We start from the raw sequence: 19237 nt of genomic DNA, 5'->3' as shown, positions 1-19237 counted from the left end.
TAATTCTTATGGTTAGATTTTTGCAAAACAGTGCAACTTCATAAAATGTGCACATCCAAAAACATTTAGGACAGGTCACGTCCAGCCAAAATACTCGTGAAAAGACACAGTCATTGCTGCTCCCAAAATGTTTCATTTAGATTTTTGCATAACCCTGTGACAAACAAAGCGTGACTAATAATAATGTCAAGTGAGCTTTATTTATAAAGCGCTTTTTACAATTTTCATTGTTACAAAGCAGCTGTATAAGAAAACATTGACTATTAGCAAAACATATGACTATTATGCAAGTCAAAACACAGGTCCAATATCAGACAGACTATACGTTTCTATATGCAGTGTTAATTAAAACTATAAAATTCTAGCACCCCCCTGGCCAGGCAAACAGTGCAAAACAGTATGCAAACGATGGCGAGGAACCCAAAACTCCATTGGAGCAGAAAAAAACCCCAGAGGGAGACCAGGCCTAACCAGGGGATTCCGGTTCCCCCTCTGGCAAAAGCTGCAGCCTCTGCACAAGCTCGACGGTACTTGCACAACAAGGCCAAATAAAAAAAATTACATTTAAGAATATCATTAATAATTTTGTAGAGTCGCCACGTCCTTTGTCCAGCTCTATCATCACAGCATTTGTCAGGTCTAGGAATGCACTGCTTCCTGCCCGCTCTAGTAACTGGCTGAGAATAAAATACTGTTCTGCACTCTTTGATGCAACAAAAGCTTCAGCTGTTATTTGAAGTGTTCCTGGTTGTGGTTAATGTAACTAGTGCAGCCTAAACCTTCGGAATATATATATTATGATAGTGATCATCATATAAAATTATCATTATGGAGATACAAGGTTTCAGAAGGATAGCAGGGATATGATTATATGTTCATTATACATAGTAAGTATTAAATATTGTAAAATAGTACAGTATTAAACCATGCAAAATACAGATCGGCCAAAGTTTTATGCAGCCCCCAAAAATCTGATAGATTTTGACACATAAAATTGATTAGGCCTGTTTATTTGATTCGTTTTTTTTCCATTGAAAAGGACAACAGTAAAGCATCAAACAACATAAACGAACCACGGAAATGAATAAAAGTATCCAAACATACATAAACACCAAATGCTGCATTTGCAATAACATTGTGTACAAAAATGTCCCTTTCATTGAATAGTTTATAAAGTAGGACTTAACAGGAATGCTGTAGTTATTATAAACCCCTGGCCCCTAAGACAACACATGCTTAAGACATTAGTTGGCCAGAGTTAGAAAGACATTTGAAGAACAATAAAACCCCACTTAAACTACTAAAACGCAAGTAAGGGAACTGCGAACGTAAAATATGATAGACGCGATACAAGATCTGACGTCTGCTTTCTGTCTAGTTGCACAATGCCAAACCTCAAAATGATGTCATAAAGCAAGGCGTAGGCAGTGCCAGGTGGGTGGAATGGTGGAGAGCTTAATGAGGCAATACTGATGAGCTTCAGTAAGAGAGCCCCATTGAGTAACATTATAGCTATGACCTCAGTCTGGTTTCAGAATCATTTCTCTCAGCTCTCACAACTCGCCCTAAACCAGCATCTCCAGAGCTGAACCTTGTTCCGCAGGGTCGCGGGGCTACCCCGAGCGACCTCCTTTTCATTTCTCCTCTCTTTCGGTTCTCTGTAGCTCATTGAAGCCCCTGAATTCTTACTCTGCTGTGTACGTCTCCAGAGGGGCTGTAGTAGAGGCTTCCATAAAGGAAGACAATGGCTCTACTTTACTTCCCTCATCCTCCCCAAATCTCGACGGAGTCCTCCAGCTCTAACATTTGCACAGAGAGCGCAGTGCTCAAAACAGCCTCTCTGGTCTTTTGGTGGTTTTATGTTGAATTATTTCTTTTCAGCAGCTTCAGCAGTTCACAGCGATGTTCTTCCAGTTGCGGTGCAGCCTTTGTTAAATCGCGCGGCCCAACGGTTACTTTAATTACTCAACCAAGAATAAAATCACGTAAAAGATGTTTAAATGACCAGAATTTGGGTAGCTCAACAGATTTGATGCATTCTGGGTGTTTGAATATGGGGGATGGTTTTGCAATGCACGTCTCAAAGTTGCTGTGGTTTTTTTATGAATAAGCATGTTTGATCTGCGCGCTAATGTTTTTCAGATGCGAGAGGACAAACGGAGATGCAGTGAACTGTTGCACACCTCAATTATTTAAAAAAGTATTATCAAAGAATGTGTGTAATGCTGTCATGTTATCTTGTAGCATTGCAACGTTTTCTTTGCAGCTAGCTGCAGTTGTGTCTGTTTTAAAACAGGCTTGTTATCTTTTGATGCAAATTGCCACAGCTAAACAGGGCTCTACACGGCATACAGTATTTCAATTTAGTGATGTTGTTTTAGTATATAACCCCAACATAATATGTGCCCTTTGAATATAGCTAACACATGTAAGGTCAACTCCATATATGTACATATAATAGTGGATATCCGGTCATGTGCAAGTACATAACATCCTGTCTCGGGTAGTTCAGAAATGATTGCTCTGAGTTTCTGGTTGTGCACAGCGATTATCAGTGTAGTGTTAATGTGTAATTTACTCTCACAGTTGAAGAATTTTGACCCCTCTCACTTTCTCATTACTTTCTCTGGACCATCAGAAGATCTTCCTCTTCATAGTCTTGGAAAGATTGAGCGGAGCTACGGGGTCGGGAGTGGCTGAGGGTGAGCGAGGGGCGGGGTATCTTGTTCGGAGGAGTGGAGGAGAGAGGGACCACCGTGGCCCGCACATGACTCTGAGGCTGTCGAGCCTAGTGATCAAAAGGAAAAAAAGAGGCGAAAGAAAAGTTGAAAAGTACAAGAGCAAAACAAGGACGGCTCTGGCACTATCACACATTATTTCCATGAAAACCGTATTGAAGACTCAACCCAAGCAAATGAGATTTTGAATTCTGTTTGGATGGAAAATGACTTCATTTTGCTCCTCCTACAAGTCATAAGTACCACTGTGACCTGCCAGTTGATCTACAATGGTCACACGTTCAAAACCATCCTTTTTAGACACAATTTAATTTTAAGGGACTTCTAACTCTTCTCCAAAGAAGCATGGAGCTTTAAAATACCCCCTTTAAGCTAATGTTCTTTTCAAACAGTACGTGTTTAGCGCCTTTTTATTTTTGAGGTAGTCATGTTCTCTATCAACTAAAGGAACAGACATGCTATCACTAACTTTTTAACAAACATGATATATCCTCTTGTCTAATTTGAGCTGTTAAATTTGCATTTTATCTGTAACCTATTAATGCGCGTGACATTTAAACGTGTCCGTGGTCGGAAAAATAGAAACCAGTCATGAGTCTCAACACTTTCCTGTAGCTTGGTGGTTAGAGCATAGCACTTATAACGCCAAGGTCATGGGTTCGAACCCAGGATGTATGTCACAGTTACACTTTATTTATTGTTACGGTGTAGATTTGGTTTAGGGTGAGTTACACGTAACTATACATCATTTATAGTAGTTAATACATGTAACATGTCAAACAAGGGCACCGTAAAAAAAGTGTGACCGAAGTCGCTTTGGATAAAAGCGTCTGCCAAACGCGTTAATGTCAAAATGTAAATCGAAATGATTGTGAACAGTTGCAAAATCAACCCACCGCATGTCATTATCTCTCTCATTCTCCCTTTCGCCTTCCCCTTGTGTGGGTGTTTAAATAGTAGGCCAGTGCCTGGTTTCATTCTTGCTCTCTGGGGCAATAACTTCCATGTTTTAATCTTACATACACACACAATTTCTTAAATCTGCCTTTGCAGACAGAAAGTTAATAGAAAGGAAGTATTTTATTTGCATTTTAGTTGGTTTTCAGAAATGACTCGCGTCACATTCAAACTCAACTAAAATGTCCTTTAACTTGTTGATGCCCGACTTTGCATCTAACATTTTATCTAATAGGACATGCTGACCCACAATTACAGACACAATATTCATGTCACCACCATTATGAAAATATAGATTTGATAAACAAGTTCTTCTACTACACACTACATTAATATTCATAATACTGATAATGCAGACCATAACGGACCACATGAATCCAGTGTAACATTTACCTGCAATAAAATGTCAAAAACATTTCTTCGATCTTTGAATTCTTAAATTCTTACGATCAATGAAATGTTGTTCAACTGTAACTTAGACATTTTGTCCCCTGCTCTTACCTGGCGCTGTGTAGAGCCCTCTGGTGGCCGACTGGCATCTCTGCGATGGCCACGACCCTGACTGTGTGCTCCAGCTGGTTGTGATGATCGGGTCAGCATGCCTCTCATTCGCAGATGCAGGTAAAGGTTGGTGTCCAGGCAGAGGGGGTTAAAGACAGGGTCCCTCTCAAGCTGCTCCAGGGAGCTCTGGACACAGTGATCACAAGTAAACCTTAGTGCTTTAAATTACATCATTACAAAAATATCACAGCAGTGATGTAACCAGTTAAATACCAGACGTCTGTTGTTTGCATGCCATTTCCAGGTCTTTAAAGGCTCTTTGGAGTCTGTTAGATCAGGGACATGTGCTGCACATATGTGGTTATGTAACGGTACCTCCATAGTGGCAAGTGCATGGAGTGGAGGTTCCTCCGTTGAAGGAAGTAAAGTGCAGGGAAGCATAAGTTCTCGTGTCAACACCGGTTTCAAAAGGAGAGAGAGTGAATCCGTGGACTGAAGTATGTAGTAGGAGAATACACCAGAACCGGAACCTGAGCTCGACTCTGAACGCACCAACAGGAACCAATCACGTGTCTGTCAAACACACATTTAAATGTTAAGTGAATGTCATAAAAATATCCCTTTCACTGCCAATTTTCTTGTTGAACTTATGATGCACAATTTTTATTTTACCTACTACGTTTATCTTATTATTTAAATACTTCTGGAGAGAATATAAGAAGCTTTACATTTCACTACAAGTTGTACTTTGTGTGACTATAAATCTTGAATCTCTTAAAACAACATCAGCTATCCTCCAGAAACTCATACAGCAGTTCATCAGATCATAACAGAACACAGAAAGGCAGTCAGTCACTGACTTCAAGTGTGCGGCAGAGAGCATGAAACATCTGGTGGTTTGATTCAATCTCATCCCAGTCCAGCTGCCAGCAGGATGTTGGTCTGATAACAAGAGGCAGTCCATACAGCACAGACTGACACACTCCATCGGCATGAAGAACTCTGCGTGACACACAAACAGTAAACAACTTTCAGCTCACATAGCTAGATCTTCATCTAGATCTGTAGGTTTAAATGTGACTGGTGTTTGTACAACATTTAAAACCATATGTGGGCTGACTCAAAAATTACAATTAATAATAATTAATTATTATTATGAAATTCTTAAGTCATAAAAATGTGATTAAGTCAGACCGGTAAAAAGAAAAACATTGGCGCGTGAGAAGTGCATTTCAAATTGGCCCATAATGACTGGGTAAGGAAAAGTGGTATAGAATAATTGTACTGTATCACATTGCCTCATGAGCATGCAAATCATATGCAAAATACTCAAAGAGGAATACAATGTCTGACTGTGCTCTGTCTGAAAGAGAGGCCTCAAACATAGAGCTCTCTGTTTGAAAGATGAAAACACGACTGTCTTATTGACTTGCATATCCTATTTTACTACAAGCGTCTCACTTTTTCTTTTCAGCTTGCTTTTACATTTGGTAAAAAGTCACATGTTTTCATGTCGCAAAGATTAACCATGTATTCCTGATACTGTAATTGAATGTCTGAACCTTATAGCACTGTGGACTTTACAAACACAACATTGCAATCAGTTTTCAAAAGTATTATTGTTTGTTTTTAATCTTCTTTATTCATATACTGTATATAGAATATATGCGCATACCTCCACAAATGCATTTAAACACAGATCACGTTTTTGTAATTGGGAATATCTCATAATTTACTCACCCTCATGCCATTCCATGTGTATGTGGCTTTATTTCATCATATTAGGGGTTATGGATATCCTGGCTTTTCCTAGCTTTGCAATGTTATTGAACGGGGCTCAAGGGATAAAATTTAATTTTGGGAACTATTCCCCAACTAAGTCCCCAAATTGTTCCTTCTTTGCAACTTACATGCTTTGGTCTAATATTCTTATTTGATGGCATGTAAGCAAAACCTGACTAAAGGTGTGACCTTACTTGACAACTTGTAGACGTTTTGTTGAAAGATTCTGGTTGGTCTTATTTGGAGCTCGGAAATCTTGCATGCTTTCTGTTTTCACTCCAAGGTCAGCAGTGCTGGGAAACAGAACTGGGCTTAGAAGCCTCTCCTGCATGTCACACTTTAAACAGACTGCAGAGAGAGGCGTAAACATGAGAAAAAAATTATCATCGCAATGATTTAATTGCGTTAACATAAGCATCACTAAAATATTTATTATGGAGACGTGTACAGAAAGAGTTGAAGTTAATATTTCACTGAAAATTGTGATCAGCCCACAAGTTCTCAGTATATACTGTATGCATGTGTTTGCATACCAGGGCTCGGTTTGTTGTTGGCAGGGTTGGTTGCAGAACCTTGTACTTTTAGAGAGGGGGGTAACAACAGGTGGAGGTGCTCCCGGTCTCCACCTTGTTCATGCAGCCACATCTTCAAAGCATTTTCCACAGCCAGAACTGTGCCCTCCACCTGCTGCAGGTCCATCTCTGTGCCCAACATCAGGCTCTCTATGGAACGAAAGAAAACACGTGACATGACACATTAAAATACACAAAAAATGAACTTTGCTGAAATGGTTTCCCGCTCCTATTTTCTCTGAATCAAGCAACAACATGGTGGTGGCCTATTGCTTAATAGGATTCATAATATAAAGGCTGCGAGCCTCAAACCACATAACACCATTTAGCTCAAGTTATTCTGTGTCTGCATCTAGCGTGCTTTATGTTGCTAGGGATACATAGTATTTGCAAATGTGTGTCCACTTCCTGGAGATACGGCTGATTGAGGCTGAACAATGTTGCACTGTTGTTGTGATTTCCTGCCAGAAAAAGTTGCAGTACTCGGAAATCACCAGCAGAGGCTGCTGTAACCCGATAAAAGAGTAACTTTCTTAAATCCTTAAGTGTCAAAATGTGAATGTGCTTGTGATATTTAATTGAGCTAATGTTTATATACATTTTGCCATTATGGCTCAGAGTAGTTTAAATATGACGTGTGTAAACCAGTTTTCCTAGTATATGGAATGTGTCATATAAAACAATTACTTATAAAGAATAACAATCATCATTCATAATGATCAAGTGAATTATATTCTTTATAGACTTTAATAACGGACTGTATACCACTCGATCAAATGTTTATATACACAGCAAGAGTTCAAGTGGAAAATGAAACCTATGTGTGCAAATGTTGTCCTTTTTTAATTATTCATGTTTCTTCAGAACTCTACGGGGCCTTAAGAGGGTAATGGGGGTTACACAATACATCTTTAATCTTTCATTACCAAAAAGCCTGACAGCTACAGTAAGAGAAGGAAAACATTCAAATCCATCTCAACCATGACAATCTCTGTCGTGGGAATTAGGATGGGAAAGCATCTAGGGCATTCTGAGACAGACACAACACAATACTGCAGTGTGTGAAAATTGCTTTTTGTGGTTGTTAAAGGAGAACACATCTTCCATATCCCATCTACATTTCAGATCAATGTAGTAAACATCGACACCACCGTATAGTACACTTATAGTGTCAGCATACGTTCTGCAAAGATACTTCTTTGTTTTAAAGGTTGAACTTAAATCCTGGTCAAATCGCTAAAGTTAGATGCAATTTATAAAGAGTAATTGCTTATCACTAGGCAACATTTTAATCAATGTCTACTGTGTCTCCGATTCAAGCGCACAAATGAAGTGTGGACGAGTTTAGCAATCTTTTAAACTAAAGCCACAGTGTGCCCAGTACCAATGCTGCGAGCCAGTAAATGTGGCCCAGATGGGAGAGAGTGAGAAAAAGACAAAGTGTGATAAAAGGCAAATAACACTGACACACATTGTCAACCCCCGTATCGCTTCATTTTGACACATAGACTACATCTCATTATGGCACTTCTGTCGCCGAACATAGTTGTTTTACCCTCATACTCCGAACTGTTTTCTTCCATATAGGTTAAATGTATTTGTGATTGAGTCACCGTTTACTTACATGTTGGGGTAAAATATACCTTCAAGTGGCTCTCCCCTTTTGTCCATATCTGAAATCTAGTGAAGTAATGCGCTATTTTTATAGTCTATAAACTATAAATGTGTCGACTCCTACATGACCAGTCCTGCTGTGCCTTTCATTTGTTCTAGGGGACGCTGTGGGGCCCATTTGTCTCTTTATTGGATAAAACGACACAAAAGTTCTGCATGAAACAAAACCGCTGTGCGAACTTGTGCGCAGCCGTAACCCGAAATGAAGACATTAACCTACGGCCTCATAATATTTGAGTGGCCTTAACAAACTGTTTTCTTTTGTAGACAACCTGGGGTGTCGACCGTGCCGTGCTAATGATCTCATTAGCATGGCAGTGTCAGAGCCTCAAGCATGTCTGTTTCAGAATTAGAAAAGTGTCTGAGGCCTTCGCAAAGTTTATTTAGCAAAATGTCTGATTTCAATATAAAGATTTGAATTGAATGCATACCATTTGGGCGGGATGTTCTCCATACAATTAAATCAACTTCCTTCCATTTGCACAGACGGTGAAACAACCATATTCCAATGTTGATGGATGGACCTTGCTAATAGCTTTTAGTAATGATAGTGATCAGACAGGCAGTGGCCTGCACTTGACATTGCTCCTCTGTGCCATTCATCGGTCCACTAATCCTGATTAAAACTCCTGAGTGTAACTGATCATTTTTTTCAACAAAGTGCATTAAAACATGGCAAGTTTGACAAGCATCAAACTTCAACTAAGGTTAAAGTCATAAATGCAAACAGGGCTGGACTGGGAAGAGAAAGCGGCCCTGGATTGCGCGCATAAGCTTCTATTGCATTCGCGGTTGCGTGCATTCGCATTTATAATACGTTCATCCGAACGGCCAAAGTTTCCATTTACCGGCCCCAAACGATAGAGGCATATCGGGAAAACACCCGATATGCCAGATGGTTAGTCCGCCCCTGAATGCAAATAAGCCTTTGTGGTAACTAAACAAACCTTTTTCACCGATATATCCTGACAATTATCGGTATCGGTATTTTTTCTTCCGTATCATGACGTATATCCGAGTGAAACAACTTCTGAAATTAGGGAAAAAATTAGGGCGGGACTTGATATTTTTCATGGAGTACTGTTGGATCATTACAAGTTGGGTGTTTCCAACAAAATGGAGTCACTCATTGGAGCCCCGCCCTCGAGCCATTCCTCGTGACCATTAGTGAAAAGAGGTAACGGGGTAACGTTTTTGATTAAAGATTACAAGTGCAAATCAATTTTTAATAAGTAATATTATGCACGGATAAATCATTTATAAAGAATACTGCAACATTGTGTAAATCAAATGTTGAATTGAATCAAATTGAATTGCCATTTTTAATTGCATGCCGACTTTAAAAACAGCCGATGATCAGGGCCGATATATCCTGTCAATCAATAGCGGTTGGAAAATGCAATGAATTTGTGCTCTATAGAGATGTTAAGAAACATCACAAGTTTGACGTTCAGCATCATTATTTTAATTAATAACATTCAGAAAAATATAAATGTTATCTTCATAATCGGTAACGGGATCAGCAGATATCACTCTGAATCCATGATCACAATCTTGCTAGTCAATGTATTTAATTACCATTCATTCATTTTATGAAAAGGCTGAAAACAAAAGAATAAAGACTGGAAATTGCCACGCATGCATGTACAAAACAATTATTAAAAGGTGATGACTGATGATCACCTGTACACACACAATACTTTCATGATACCAGCTGTGAACGGCTGACCTTACACTGTAAGCAATGAGAGAAGTTTCCTGAAATACAGACTGCTGAGTTCAGCTTCTGTACAGGATGGAGATTCTTCCAGCTTAGCATGTGGAAAAGAACAAAATGGAAAATCAAGTCAAAACATCCGAGAGCCCAATGTGGAGAAAAGCCTGGTCAAATTCTACAATATACCAATTTGAAATGTCACATTCACATGACCCCTCAAAATCCTCCCAGTATCACTCTTACACAAGAAATATACCTACTGGACAAAAAAAGGTTTATGTGGAGTTTAGGGAAGTAAATCTTGAATGGCACCACAATAATAGATGCAAAGTGGAAGCCCGTTCAGATAATGACATAGTAGTAATTTAAATTTAGTACATTTAATGAAGAGAAAATTAGGAAACAAAGAGATTTGTCATAAAAAGGCAATAATACAACAAGTGCTTATACCAAGATAGTCTTCACAGTTTTTTAAAGCTTTGTCTGCATACTATAATCAGATATTCATGTAGTTGTCACATACGAGAACAGACATACCACACAGCAAAGTCAACAAGCAGAGTTGGATAAAAACGACTTGTTCTTTCATCGCTTAAACAGGTAAGTTCGACACACTTATGTTTAAGAGACTGATTGAGAGAGACCAAGATCAAAAGAACAGAAAGAGAAAAGGAGAAGATTTTACGTCTAAATCCTCTACAAGCAGAATCACAGCGGCAGTCACGTTCTCGTGGGAAATGAATGCTAAATGATGAAATGATGTGAGGGCAGACCACCGTGCCAGCCAGACACTCCCATGCACACACTCATTACCACAAACTCCTACACTCATCCATAATCTCATTTCAAAGAGCAACATTTTTACCAGTTCAGAAAGGGACACGGAATCACAGAGAAAGCAACAAAGACACAACATTTTTATATCAGAGATCCCTGTGCTGCTTTTCAAAATAATGCATAATCATAGTACATAACGAAAAAAGGTAAGAGTCGCAATTTGTCAGAGTTCGAATGTCATCATGTTTCATTATCATGTATACATTTAAAAATAAGTTTATTTATGTGAATATATATATAACATTCCAATATCTGTTTTGGACACGTATATGTGCAAACTTTAAGCGTGAATTTTTGTTTCTTTTCCGATGATGTTTTGGCATGTGGGCAGAGGACACTGATTCTCTATGATCTATCTGAAGAGCCAGATGAATGTCTGCATCCTCTGACTGCTTCTGATGACTCATAGTTAATCTGTCATGCTACCTTGCAAGGATAAATGGAAGTTATGGATATGCTTTGTTTTGCAGATTCCCTTTCGGCAAAAGACGTTTTCGAGCCAAAGTCAAGCTCACAATATTCACTGATTTAGACAGCATTATTTATATACATCCAAACAAACAACATATGCACATGCGACCTCAGCTACTGAAATGATCAGGATTACATGAAGATTCAAATTTAAAAGTATACTTGGTTGCTTTTCCGACCACTACACTCTGCTTCATTAAGTTATATGTAGTCATAAAAGCAAAGATCCTGCCCTTAAAGGCCCCCAAATGTAGCCCTTATACAACATGTAATATCAATCTAAGGAGTCCACAGAATGTCTCTATGAAGTTTCAGTTCTTGAATAATACTGTGCCCTACATGTCCATTTTTGCCCGTGAGGAAAAACTGGCTGTTTTGGCGTGTGTCTCTTTAAATGCAAATGAGATGCTGGTCTCCGCCCCCTTTCCAGCAGTAAGAACAGGGCTGTGTGAAGAGAATGGTAATTAAGCGAATGAGAAACACGGTCTCATCTTAAAAAACCAAATACATTGTTTTGTATAAGTGACAGTATATAAGACAAACACGTTATTTGTAAAAACAACTGTGGATGCTGTTTTCTGAGTGAATGCAACGTTCACATGATAAATGCATGCCTATAAAAACTAAAAACATGCTCTCTATAAGTGAATGCACTTCACGTGTCAAGTATAAAAACAATGTGTATGTTGTAAAGTCATAACGCGAATTGCATTCACTCAAAGAGAGAGTGTTTATGTTTTTGATAGATATGATGTTTGTCCCGTTTACTGTCACTATAAAAGTTAGATACATCCATCATTAGTGATCTACACAATTAATATGTAATTATGGCATTATATGCAAGAAAAACTTTTGAACTTTGCCCATGCATTGACGAGTCTATTTCTGACGCAACCGTGACCTATGACCTCTGGAATCCATTTTGAAGAGTTCACGCAAGAAATTATAAATGCAGGTTTTGCAAACACAAAAAGCTTTTATTTGGTTTGGGAAAAGCTGAAGAAAAAAGTAATGCAGACCTGGGATGCATGAGGCTAAGATGAGACATTTTGGTCTGCACAATTCCTTTAAACAGAAAGTGTTTGACAACTGGTTAGAACATTAAAAGATTTTAGATTTCTGATTTTTGTCACCTCATTGTTCGGTTTTGTTACCCACTGCAGAGGCTAGTTAGTTTGTAGCAATTTGCAGAGATAATGTCCTGTAGGACCGCAGTTTATAAGGAAAGGCTCACATTGAGATATGTGTAATTGTGACGAATGGGTACACTTTAGCCTGGAGCAATAAAGAAGCAAAATACTGCTGACTCAGCAAGATTGTTAAAGATCACTAAAGACTGCTAGACACTAACAGCGAAAGAAACCGGATGAGGATTTAGTATTATAGAAACGCTTCAATATCTACATTATCAAACAAGTAGGCCTACATTGTATCTAAAATCATACCCTGAACGCCAAAACAAACAACATCCAGCACCTCTGGATTGATTTAATTTGACTTTATTCAAGTTCTGGAACTAGGTTCTTTTAGAAAAGGGTTTAAAACGCCTTTAGTGGAAGTTTGTGTGGAGGTTTATGAGAAATACTTTTTTATACTATACTATTAGATATAACTTCACTTAATTTTAGTATCAATAAATAATAATTTACAACATTCTCAAATGGACTAAAAATTAAATGAGCCAGATGTTGAAGCAGAATTTGGGGGTGAAAAAGAAAAAAAAATGTTCAGCCTAATACAGTCCACTATAGAATGTAACTGCTTAAAAGTATTCCACAAAATACACAAAAATATATTCCCCCCCAAATGATGCAAATATGAACCAAAATGGTTTTTATTATTAACCATGATGTTTTTATACTACTGCTGTAGTTTATAATAGCTTATTGTTAAATAAACATTTACATTTAGCAAACGCTTTTTTTCCAAAGCGACTTACAAAGAAAAACCTTTTGAACTTTGCCCATTCATTGACAGGACGATTTCTGACGCAACCGTGACCTCTGAACTCTAGCATACATATTTAAGAGTTCACGCAATAAATTATAAATGCAGGTTTTGCATTAACAAATTTATGTTAAAAAAAAAAGTAAATTTGAAAACACATTCTTAAATAAATAGATGTGGCAATGCAGGTAATTTTTAGCATTTTTCTGATTTTCATTATTTGACTATTATTACAGCTACAGTATATTGGCTTCCAGAACCAATCAAGTGTCAAAACTGCAGGAAAATAAACCTATGTGACAAGGCCAACAGAAACAACCTATCTACTATCTATCTACACTCCCACAACAACACCGCTGTGAAAATAACCCTAGGGGAAACGCTGCCAGTTAAAACAGAAAGTATCGAGCAATGCATAAACATTTTTAGTTTATGATTATTTGGCTGCACTGCGGTGAATGACTTGCCATAATTTAAAATGCACAGCTTAAAACCGAGAATGAGAAAACTTGTCATTTTCAGAGTAATAGCAACAGATGGTTTGTGTACGAACACAGAGCGCGCAGCCTTTCAGCACAATTTACAACGAAAAACAGCCCATCATTCTGTCTGTTGTTATGGCCGGCAGCAGCATGACGGTAAAGACCTATTTTGCTGAAAGCTACCTAACGACTGCCAACATATCACCAAAATTTCACGAGCTCACACCCACTCGCACTTTATCTTAACAAACAACAGCCTAAGTGACATTAACATAGGTCCTGCTTTTCACATCAGCATGTTACCCTAATCACGCCATGCAATTACCATGGCAACACTACAGGCCTAAAGGAGGGTGAGATGGATATTGAGAGGCATGGGTGGTACAACAGGACTCTTCTGCTCCCATGATTCTCCCAAACCACACAGCTAAATAAGCCACAAGCGTGAGCGGTAAAAGGCCATGAATATAAGAAAAAGTGCAAAATGATGGAGATGTTGAGAATGACATGTAGAGACAAAGAGGGCTTTTTTAGCCACGGAAAGATGGAGCATTTTTCTTAAAACAAATATCCATAATGAAAGAGGCGGTAACATTTGGGATGATGTTCCTGAATACATTTATTTTACCTACAGACTTCTTCCTGCACATTTAATCATGCATTAAATTGGCTTTTTTGTGTGCAAATGATTCACTTAAACTGCCGTGCAAGCCATCTGGAAGGCAAAGGTCAAGTATTCAGTGGTTTCTTCACTGAACAAACAAACTTTAACGTTATGATCATAGAGTTCGACCACATACTGCCAAGAGTCTATGATTACAAGAGCTTTCATCATAATAACACCAACAAAACCCACAGTTTTCCAGCACAGCGTCCTAAAATAGGGCTGAAGTACTGAACCTGAACTACTTGTAAGACTAACATATAACATATAGCAACAACTGTTTCAATCTAAATATTATTTTGGTAATCCTAACCGTTTCCATATCTAGGAGGAATTAGTTTGTAGATGTATTTTTCTTGTAGGGATCACTCACTGGCCACAACAAAATGACCTCAGATTTGACAAACTTTGTAATATGTTTGGTTCCAACAAAGTAGGCAAACCTGACCCATAAACATGCTGAATGATCAATTTATACAAGGTTATCCATCCCACAAATATTTCTAACAATAAAACTGCATAGACAAGTTAAAGGATATTTCAAATTTTAACAATTGGTTTGCAATAGCCAAGTTTTGCTTATGTTGCCCCAAACTGCCCATTCTTATGAAAATGAAAAAATGAATGACTGCTGACTGTTATGTCCATTTACTGTCACTATTGTGTATTGACAAAATGGCAAATATTCAAATCAATTCCAATTTTAATACAGTATAACAGGAATGAAGTGGTCTATATAGGCTCTACTAAGCACTGCTCACAGAACCTGCCCCAGAAACTGAAAATCAGTTCAGCCAAATAAACTTACTCTTTCATACATTATACATACAAACTCTCTCACACAGCCCAACTCTACAGTCTTATTTCCTTCCTCAGTTAATATGCTGATTGTGAGCTCCTCCTAAGCAAAGTTTGTCTGCTGGAAGTTAAAAACAGGATGTCAGAGAGGGAGGGATGCGAGACCTCAGTGTCAGTCTAGCTGCTCACACCTGAAACTGTGGGACAGTGTGAAGAAGTCAGGGTCAAAACTAAGCTAGTTGTGTGTTACGGTGTTTGTGTTCGGTCGACTGACATAAGGCTATTACGCCATTAGCCACTCCCATGAGAACAATCAATAATAAAGCTGGTACGGACTTGATCCAGTCTTACACAATGGACTACATGACCTCAAACTTCCCTTTACTAGACATGCTGCTATTCATTACAATCTGATGGTTAGCGATGCGTCTGCGACTGTACAGCAGTTCAGTTTACATAACTGCTAATTCAATATGAATTAGAATAGGATTTACTGTCACTTTGCTCTTAAAGTATCTAATGTTAACTGCGCTGTTTCATTTTATAATTAGTTTTCATTTGATTGAAAGGAACTGTTGTGGTTTATTACAAAGCTGGAGTGTTTTCCTCTTCCTCAGAAATTATACAACTTTGGGTTCATGAAGGTGGGACACCCAGCAGGTTTGATCTAGCAATAGAAAGCAAAAGAGCTGCCCACTCATTCCACATGCTTAAAGCATCATGATAAACACGCAGAAAGGAAAAAACACGGAGACGTTTAACTCCAACAGGCGTTCCAAAGCTACTTCTCACAAGCCACAATTTCCAATTAACATTCTTACATTCCTCACAGCTGACAGTCAATAACTTAGTGTGGTGTTTCTGCCATCCACACTTTCAAAGACATTAAATGAAACTAAAAGTCTACAAGACGCTGAAAACTACAGACTAGGCATGGGCCGGTATGAGATTTTGACGGTTTGATAACCTTGAGCAAAAATATCACAGTTTCACGGTATGGCACTATGTTGCAATTACAGCTTGAAATTTTTATTTTTAAGCAACCCAAAATCTTTGGAACAGTAATAAACGTGCAATATGTCAGGCTAAATCAGTGGTTCCCATAAATTTTGAAGGCATGGCATCCCTTTCTAGTAAACTTACATCCAGTACATACATGTATAAATATAAAATAATGTAATTCAGATACTGCCCTCAACTCATCACCATCGGTCATACCTTGATTTCTAAATAACAGTGACTACCCTTTCTAATTTTAACTACATGAGTTTCGTTACCTTCATGGTCATTGTGGTCGTCTGATGATGGCGTCTCTAGGCTACATACTGGGGATTGGTCTGAGAGGTTCTGCTGTAGGCTTATATGAATAACCACAAGTCTGCGTAGACTCATCAGATCAGAGCTTTTGAGATCCTTCTCGAGCTGTCTCAGGACCATGTGACCTGATTGACAGGTCAATACAGTCACCTTATAAAACAAAAATGCATCAATATTAGTGATTACTAAAGCATGCAGTGCGGTTTAAACAACGGCTAAACAGGCATGTGTGTGTACAATACATCAACATTGTGTACTCTAGATGGATTTAAAATACGATTAGCAACGGAAATTGTGGTTTCCGAGAAAATACGCTTGATTTGGTTTTCAGTAAATCACAGCGGTTATTCAGAGTAACATTTCCAAACAATACTTGCACAATGTACCCATAAGCCTACAAAACCAAATGTCCTGTAATGGTTCTGGTTTACGACTGCAAAGATGAAAGCTGCTGAAGGTCATTTGCTGTCTCTCATGTTGAAATGCATTCCAACTCAAAGTATGAGTAAAATGTTCCTCACAAACTACAGAGAACATCTCTCTGAATATTCATTGAATGAAGAATAAGACACAGCAGATGAGCAGAACTAAAGTAATGATAAAGATAGCCATCAAAGCCATCCCCTCAACCACAAAAATATTTCATAAAATGTTAAAATTGTTCAAATAGCCAACAGATCATGTAGAAATCAAAGACAGGGGATAATATAATAGACATCTTTGGTATAATGACAAAAGCTCTGTTGTATTCTCACTGCAAAGTGCAAAGAGAATGAGCCCGTATGCATCATATAATCCCATTTAGGGCACAAAGAATATTCTGTATAATCTGATTAAATGCACTTGTCCTCTGCTCTGCTTCCTGTGGGGGGGACATTAGTGCTAGGTTTAAATGAAGCCTGCTGAGAGAATAGTGGCTGCTTAGGGCCATGTGGTTTCTGCTAGTGCGCCAACATCTCCATTTAGTGCCGATAGTGGAGGTTAAACTATCTTTGAATTCAATGGTATAGGAAATCTGCCTGTGCGGTGAAAAGACAATACGTTTTGCTTGTGATGTGATATTTAAAGAAAGCATCAAGCTCTAAAACGAAGCCGGGGGCAAATGCTCATATCAAAAGACTATTGATTAAAAAAAAACAGTACAGGTCAGGTCCTCTTTAAATAACAAGGCGGATTATCATAAAGGAATTTAAGGATTTAGAGATCTCTTCAATAGGCCTCAGATTTTCTTGCGGTATTAGAGATCCAAGCTGTCACCTCCACACAGTTGCTGTTTATGTCCCCAAGAGCTGTATGACACATGTATTGTTTAAACTGCTGCAGGCTGTCCAGTACTGCCTGTTTAAGGAGTGCCCCCCGCTGCTGAATACAGCCCTCCTGAGGCAGAGAACGCAGCTCCTCCACACAGCACAGTAGACGTGTCAAATTCCCTTTCACTTGCTGCAGAAGCAAAAGCGATTAGGGAAGAAATAAGTGAATGGAAGATGATTTATTGAGAGGTATGTAGTCGTGTGTCCTATTAAATTATGCCTATCCTTACCACAAAGGGTAGAAGGCACTCTAGCTGTGCGCTGATGGCAGAGATGCTGAGCAGAGGCAGGCGGACAGGCCCTGCCAGACTGCTGGCGAGGAAAAAGAAGTTTTCCAAGGCCTGACACAGAACAGAGCATATTTCTGACCACCAGGGGGGCGATGCATCCACTATCAACACACGGGATGGCTGTCTGCGAAAGGATGAACTGCATGCTTGAAGGATGGAGGAAGAGCAGGATCTGTTTCTCACACTCATGGTTCTTCTACGCACAGAGAGGAATACATTAATGTGGATGCAGTTACACTGGCAAGATGTACAGGAAAATTACAATTATCACTCTTAATTTACACATTTTTCAGGTCAGTTGTCAGCACTGATGTTTGGTAGGTGTGTCATGTTCTCATGAAATGTCTATCTTTCATCAAAAGAGGAAAAATTAAGCCCACTTGAATTTCAAAATCAGAGACATCATATGGGTAAAAATGAATGTGTCTAACACCTGACTGACAGTATGTATACTACAGCAAAAACAGAACACAATACGCGCAATTTCACATCAGCAGCTTCCGCGAGACACCGGTGGTGTCATAAAATGCTCTTCTGAGAAAAGCATAAAGATCGGGCAGCCTCTGTACGTTCTTTCCTTTAAGCTGTAAAACACAAAGGGTGATATTGTTGGCCATACCAGGGCAGATGGGGCAAATTGGTTAAATAAGGCATCGGTTCTTTGCAATCTAAGTACTCATCAATGCAATCCCACTTGACAAGAGAGCTCTTTGAGCGCACTAATGCTGCGCCTCGGGCTTTCCCTCCGTTTCAAGCACGACACAGGCGACAAAAGACACTTTGTCCGCTCCACAGACTAGCTGTCCTGGGACGAGCAGACGATCGTGCTGCTGGTTAGAAAGCTAAGGAAGAACGAGGACCAGAGAAGACGGCAGGTGTCTCTTCAGGAGTATTCGTTATCGTGACGTGCGGCCCGGTAGCAGACGTCACTCGAGAGACACGCATGCGCAAAAGCGCTCTGTCATCTACGCGTTAATTTCTTTTCGTTGAAATTCAAGTACTGTGTAGATATCACATGACGGATATTAGTTTAATGTAAATATCCGTATATTTAGAGTATTGAATAAATAGTTCCCGGTCTTCACTAGTGTTAAGCGAAATCTGGGCTATCATTGAACGTTACCTGTATACTTACAATAGTTGTTGCTGATTCGTGTTGTGAAAGTGTCTTCAAAGGCGT

General features: G+C 38.9%; 1 protein-coding gene across 1 annotated transcript; it reads right to left on the bottom strand.

Moving 5' to 3' along the window:
* Nucleotides 1–182: 182 nt before the first annotated feature.
* Nucleotides 183–18966, bottom strand: m1ap (meiosis 1 associated protein). Its single transcript, XM_079452714.1, has 9 exons — nt 17998–18966; nt 17715–17897; nt 16418–16607; nt 6512–6700; nt 6173–6326; nt 5057–5198; nt 4572–4769; nt 4197–4382; nt 183–2788 (listed from the first exon to the last, which is right to left on the bottom strand). Exons 1-9 carry the CDS (start codon nt 18244–18246, stop codon nt 2618–2620), a joined length of 1662 nt encoding a protein of 553 aa, XP_079308840.1. The 5' UTR covers nt 18247–18966; the 3' UTR covers nt 183–2617.
* Between the last annotated feature and the right edge of the window lie 271 nt (nt 18967–19237).

This window comes from Barbatula barbatula (assembly GCF_947034865.1).
Source record: "Barbatula barbatula genome assembly, chromosome: 1".
Lineage (NCBI taxonomy): Eukaryota > Metazoa > Chordata > Actinopteri > Cypriniformes > Nemacheilidae > Barbatula > Barbatula barbatula.
Note: the sequence above shows the minus strand (reverse complement) of the source record. Positions and strands in the feature narration are given on the sequence as shown.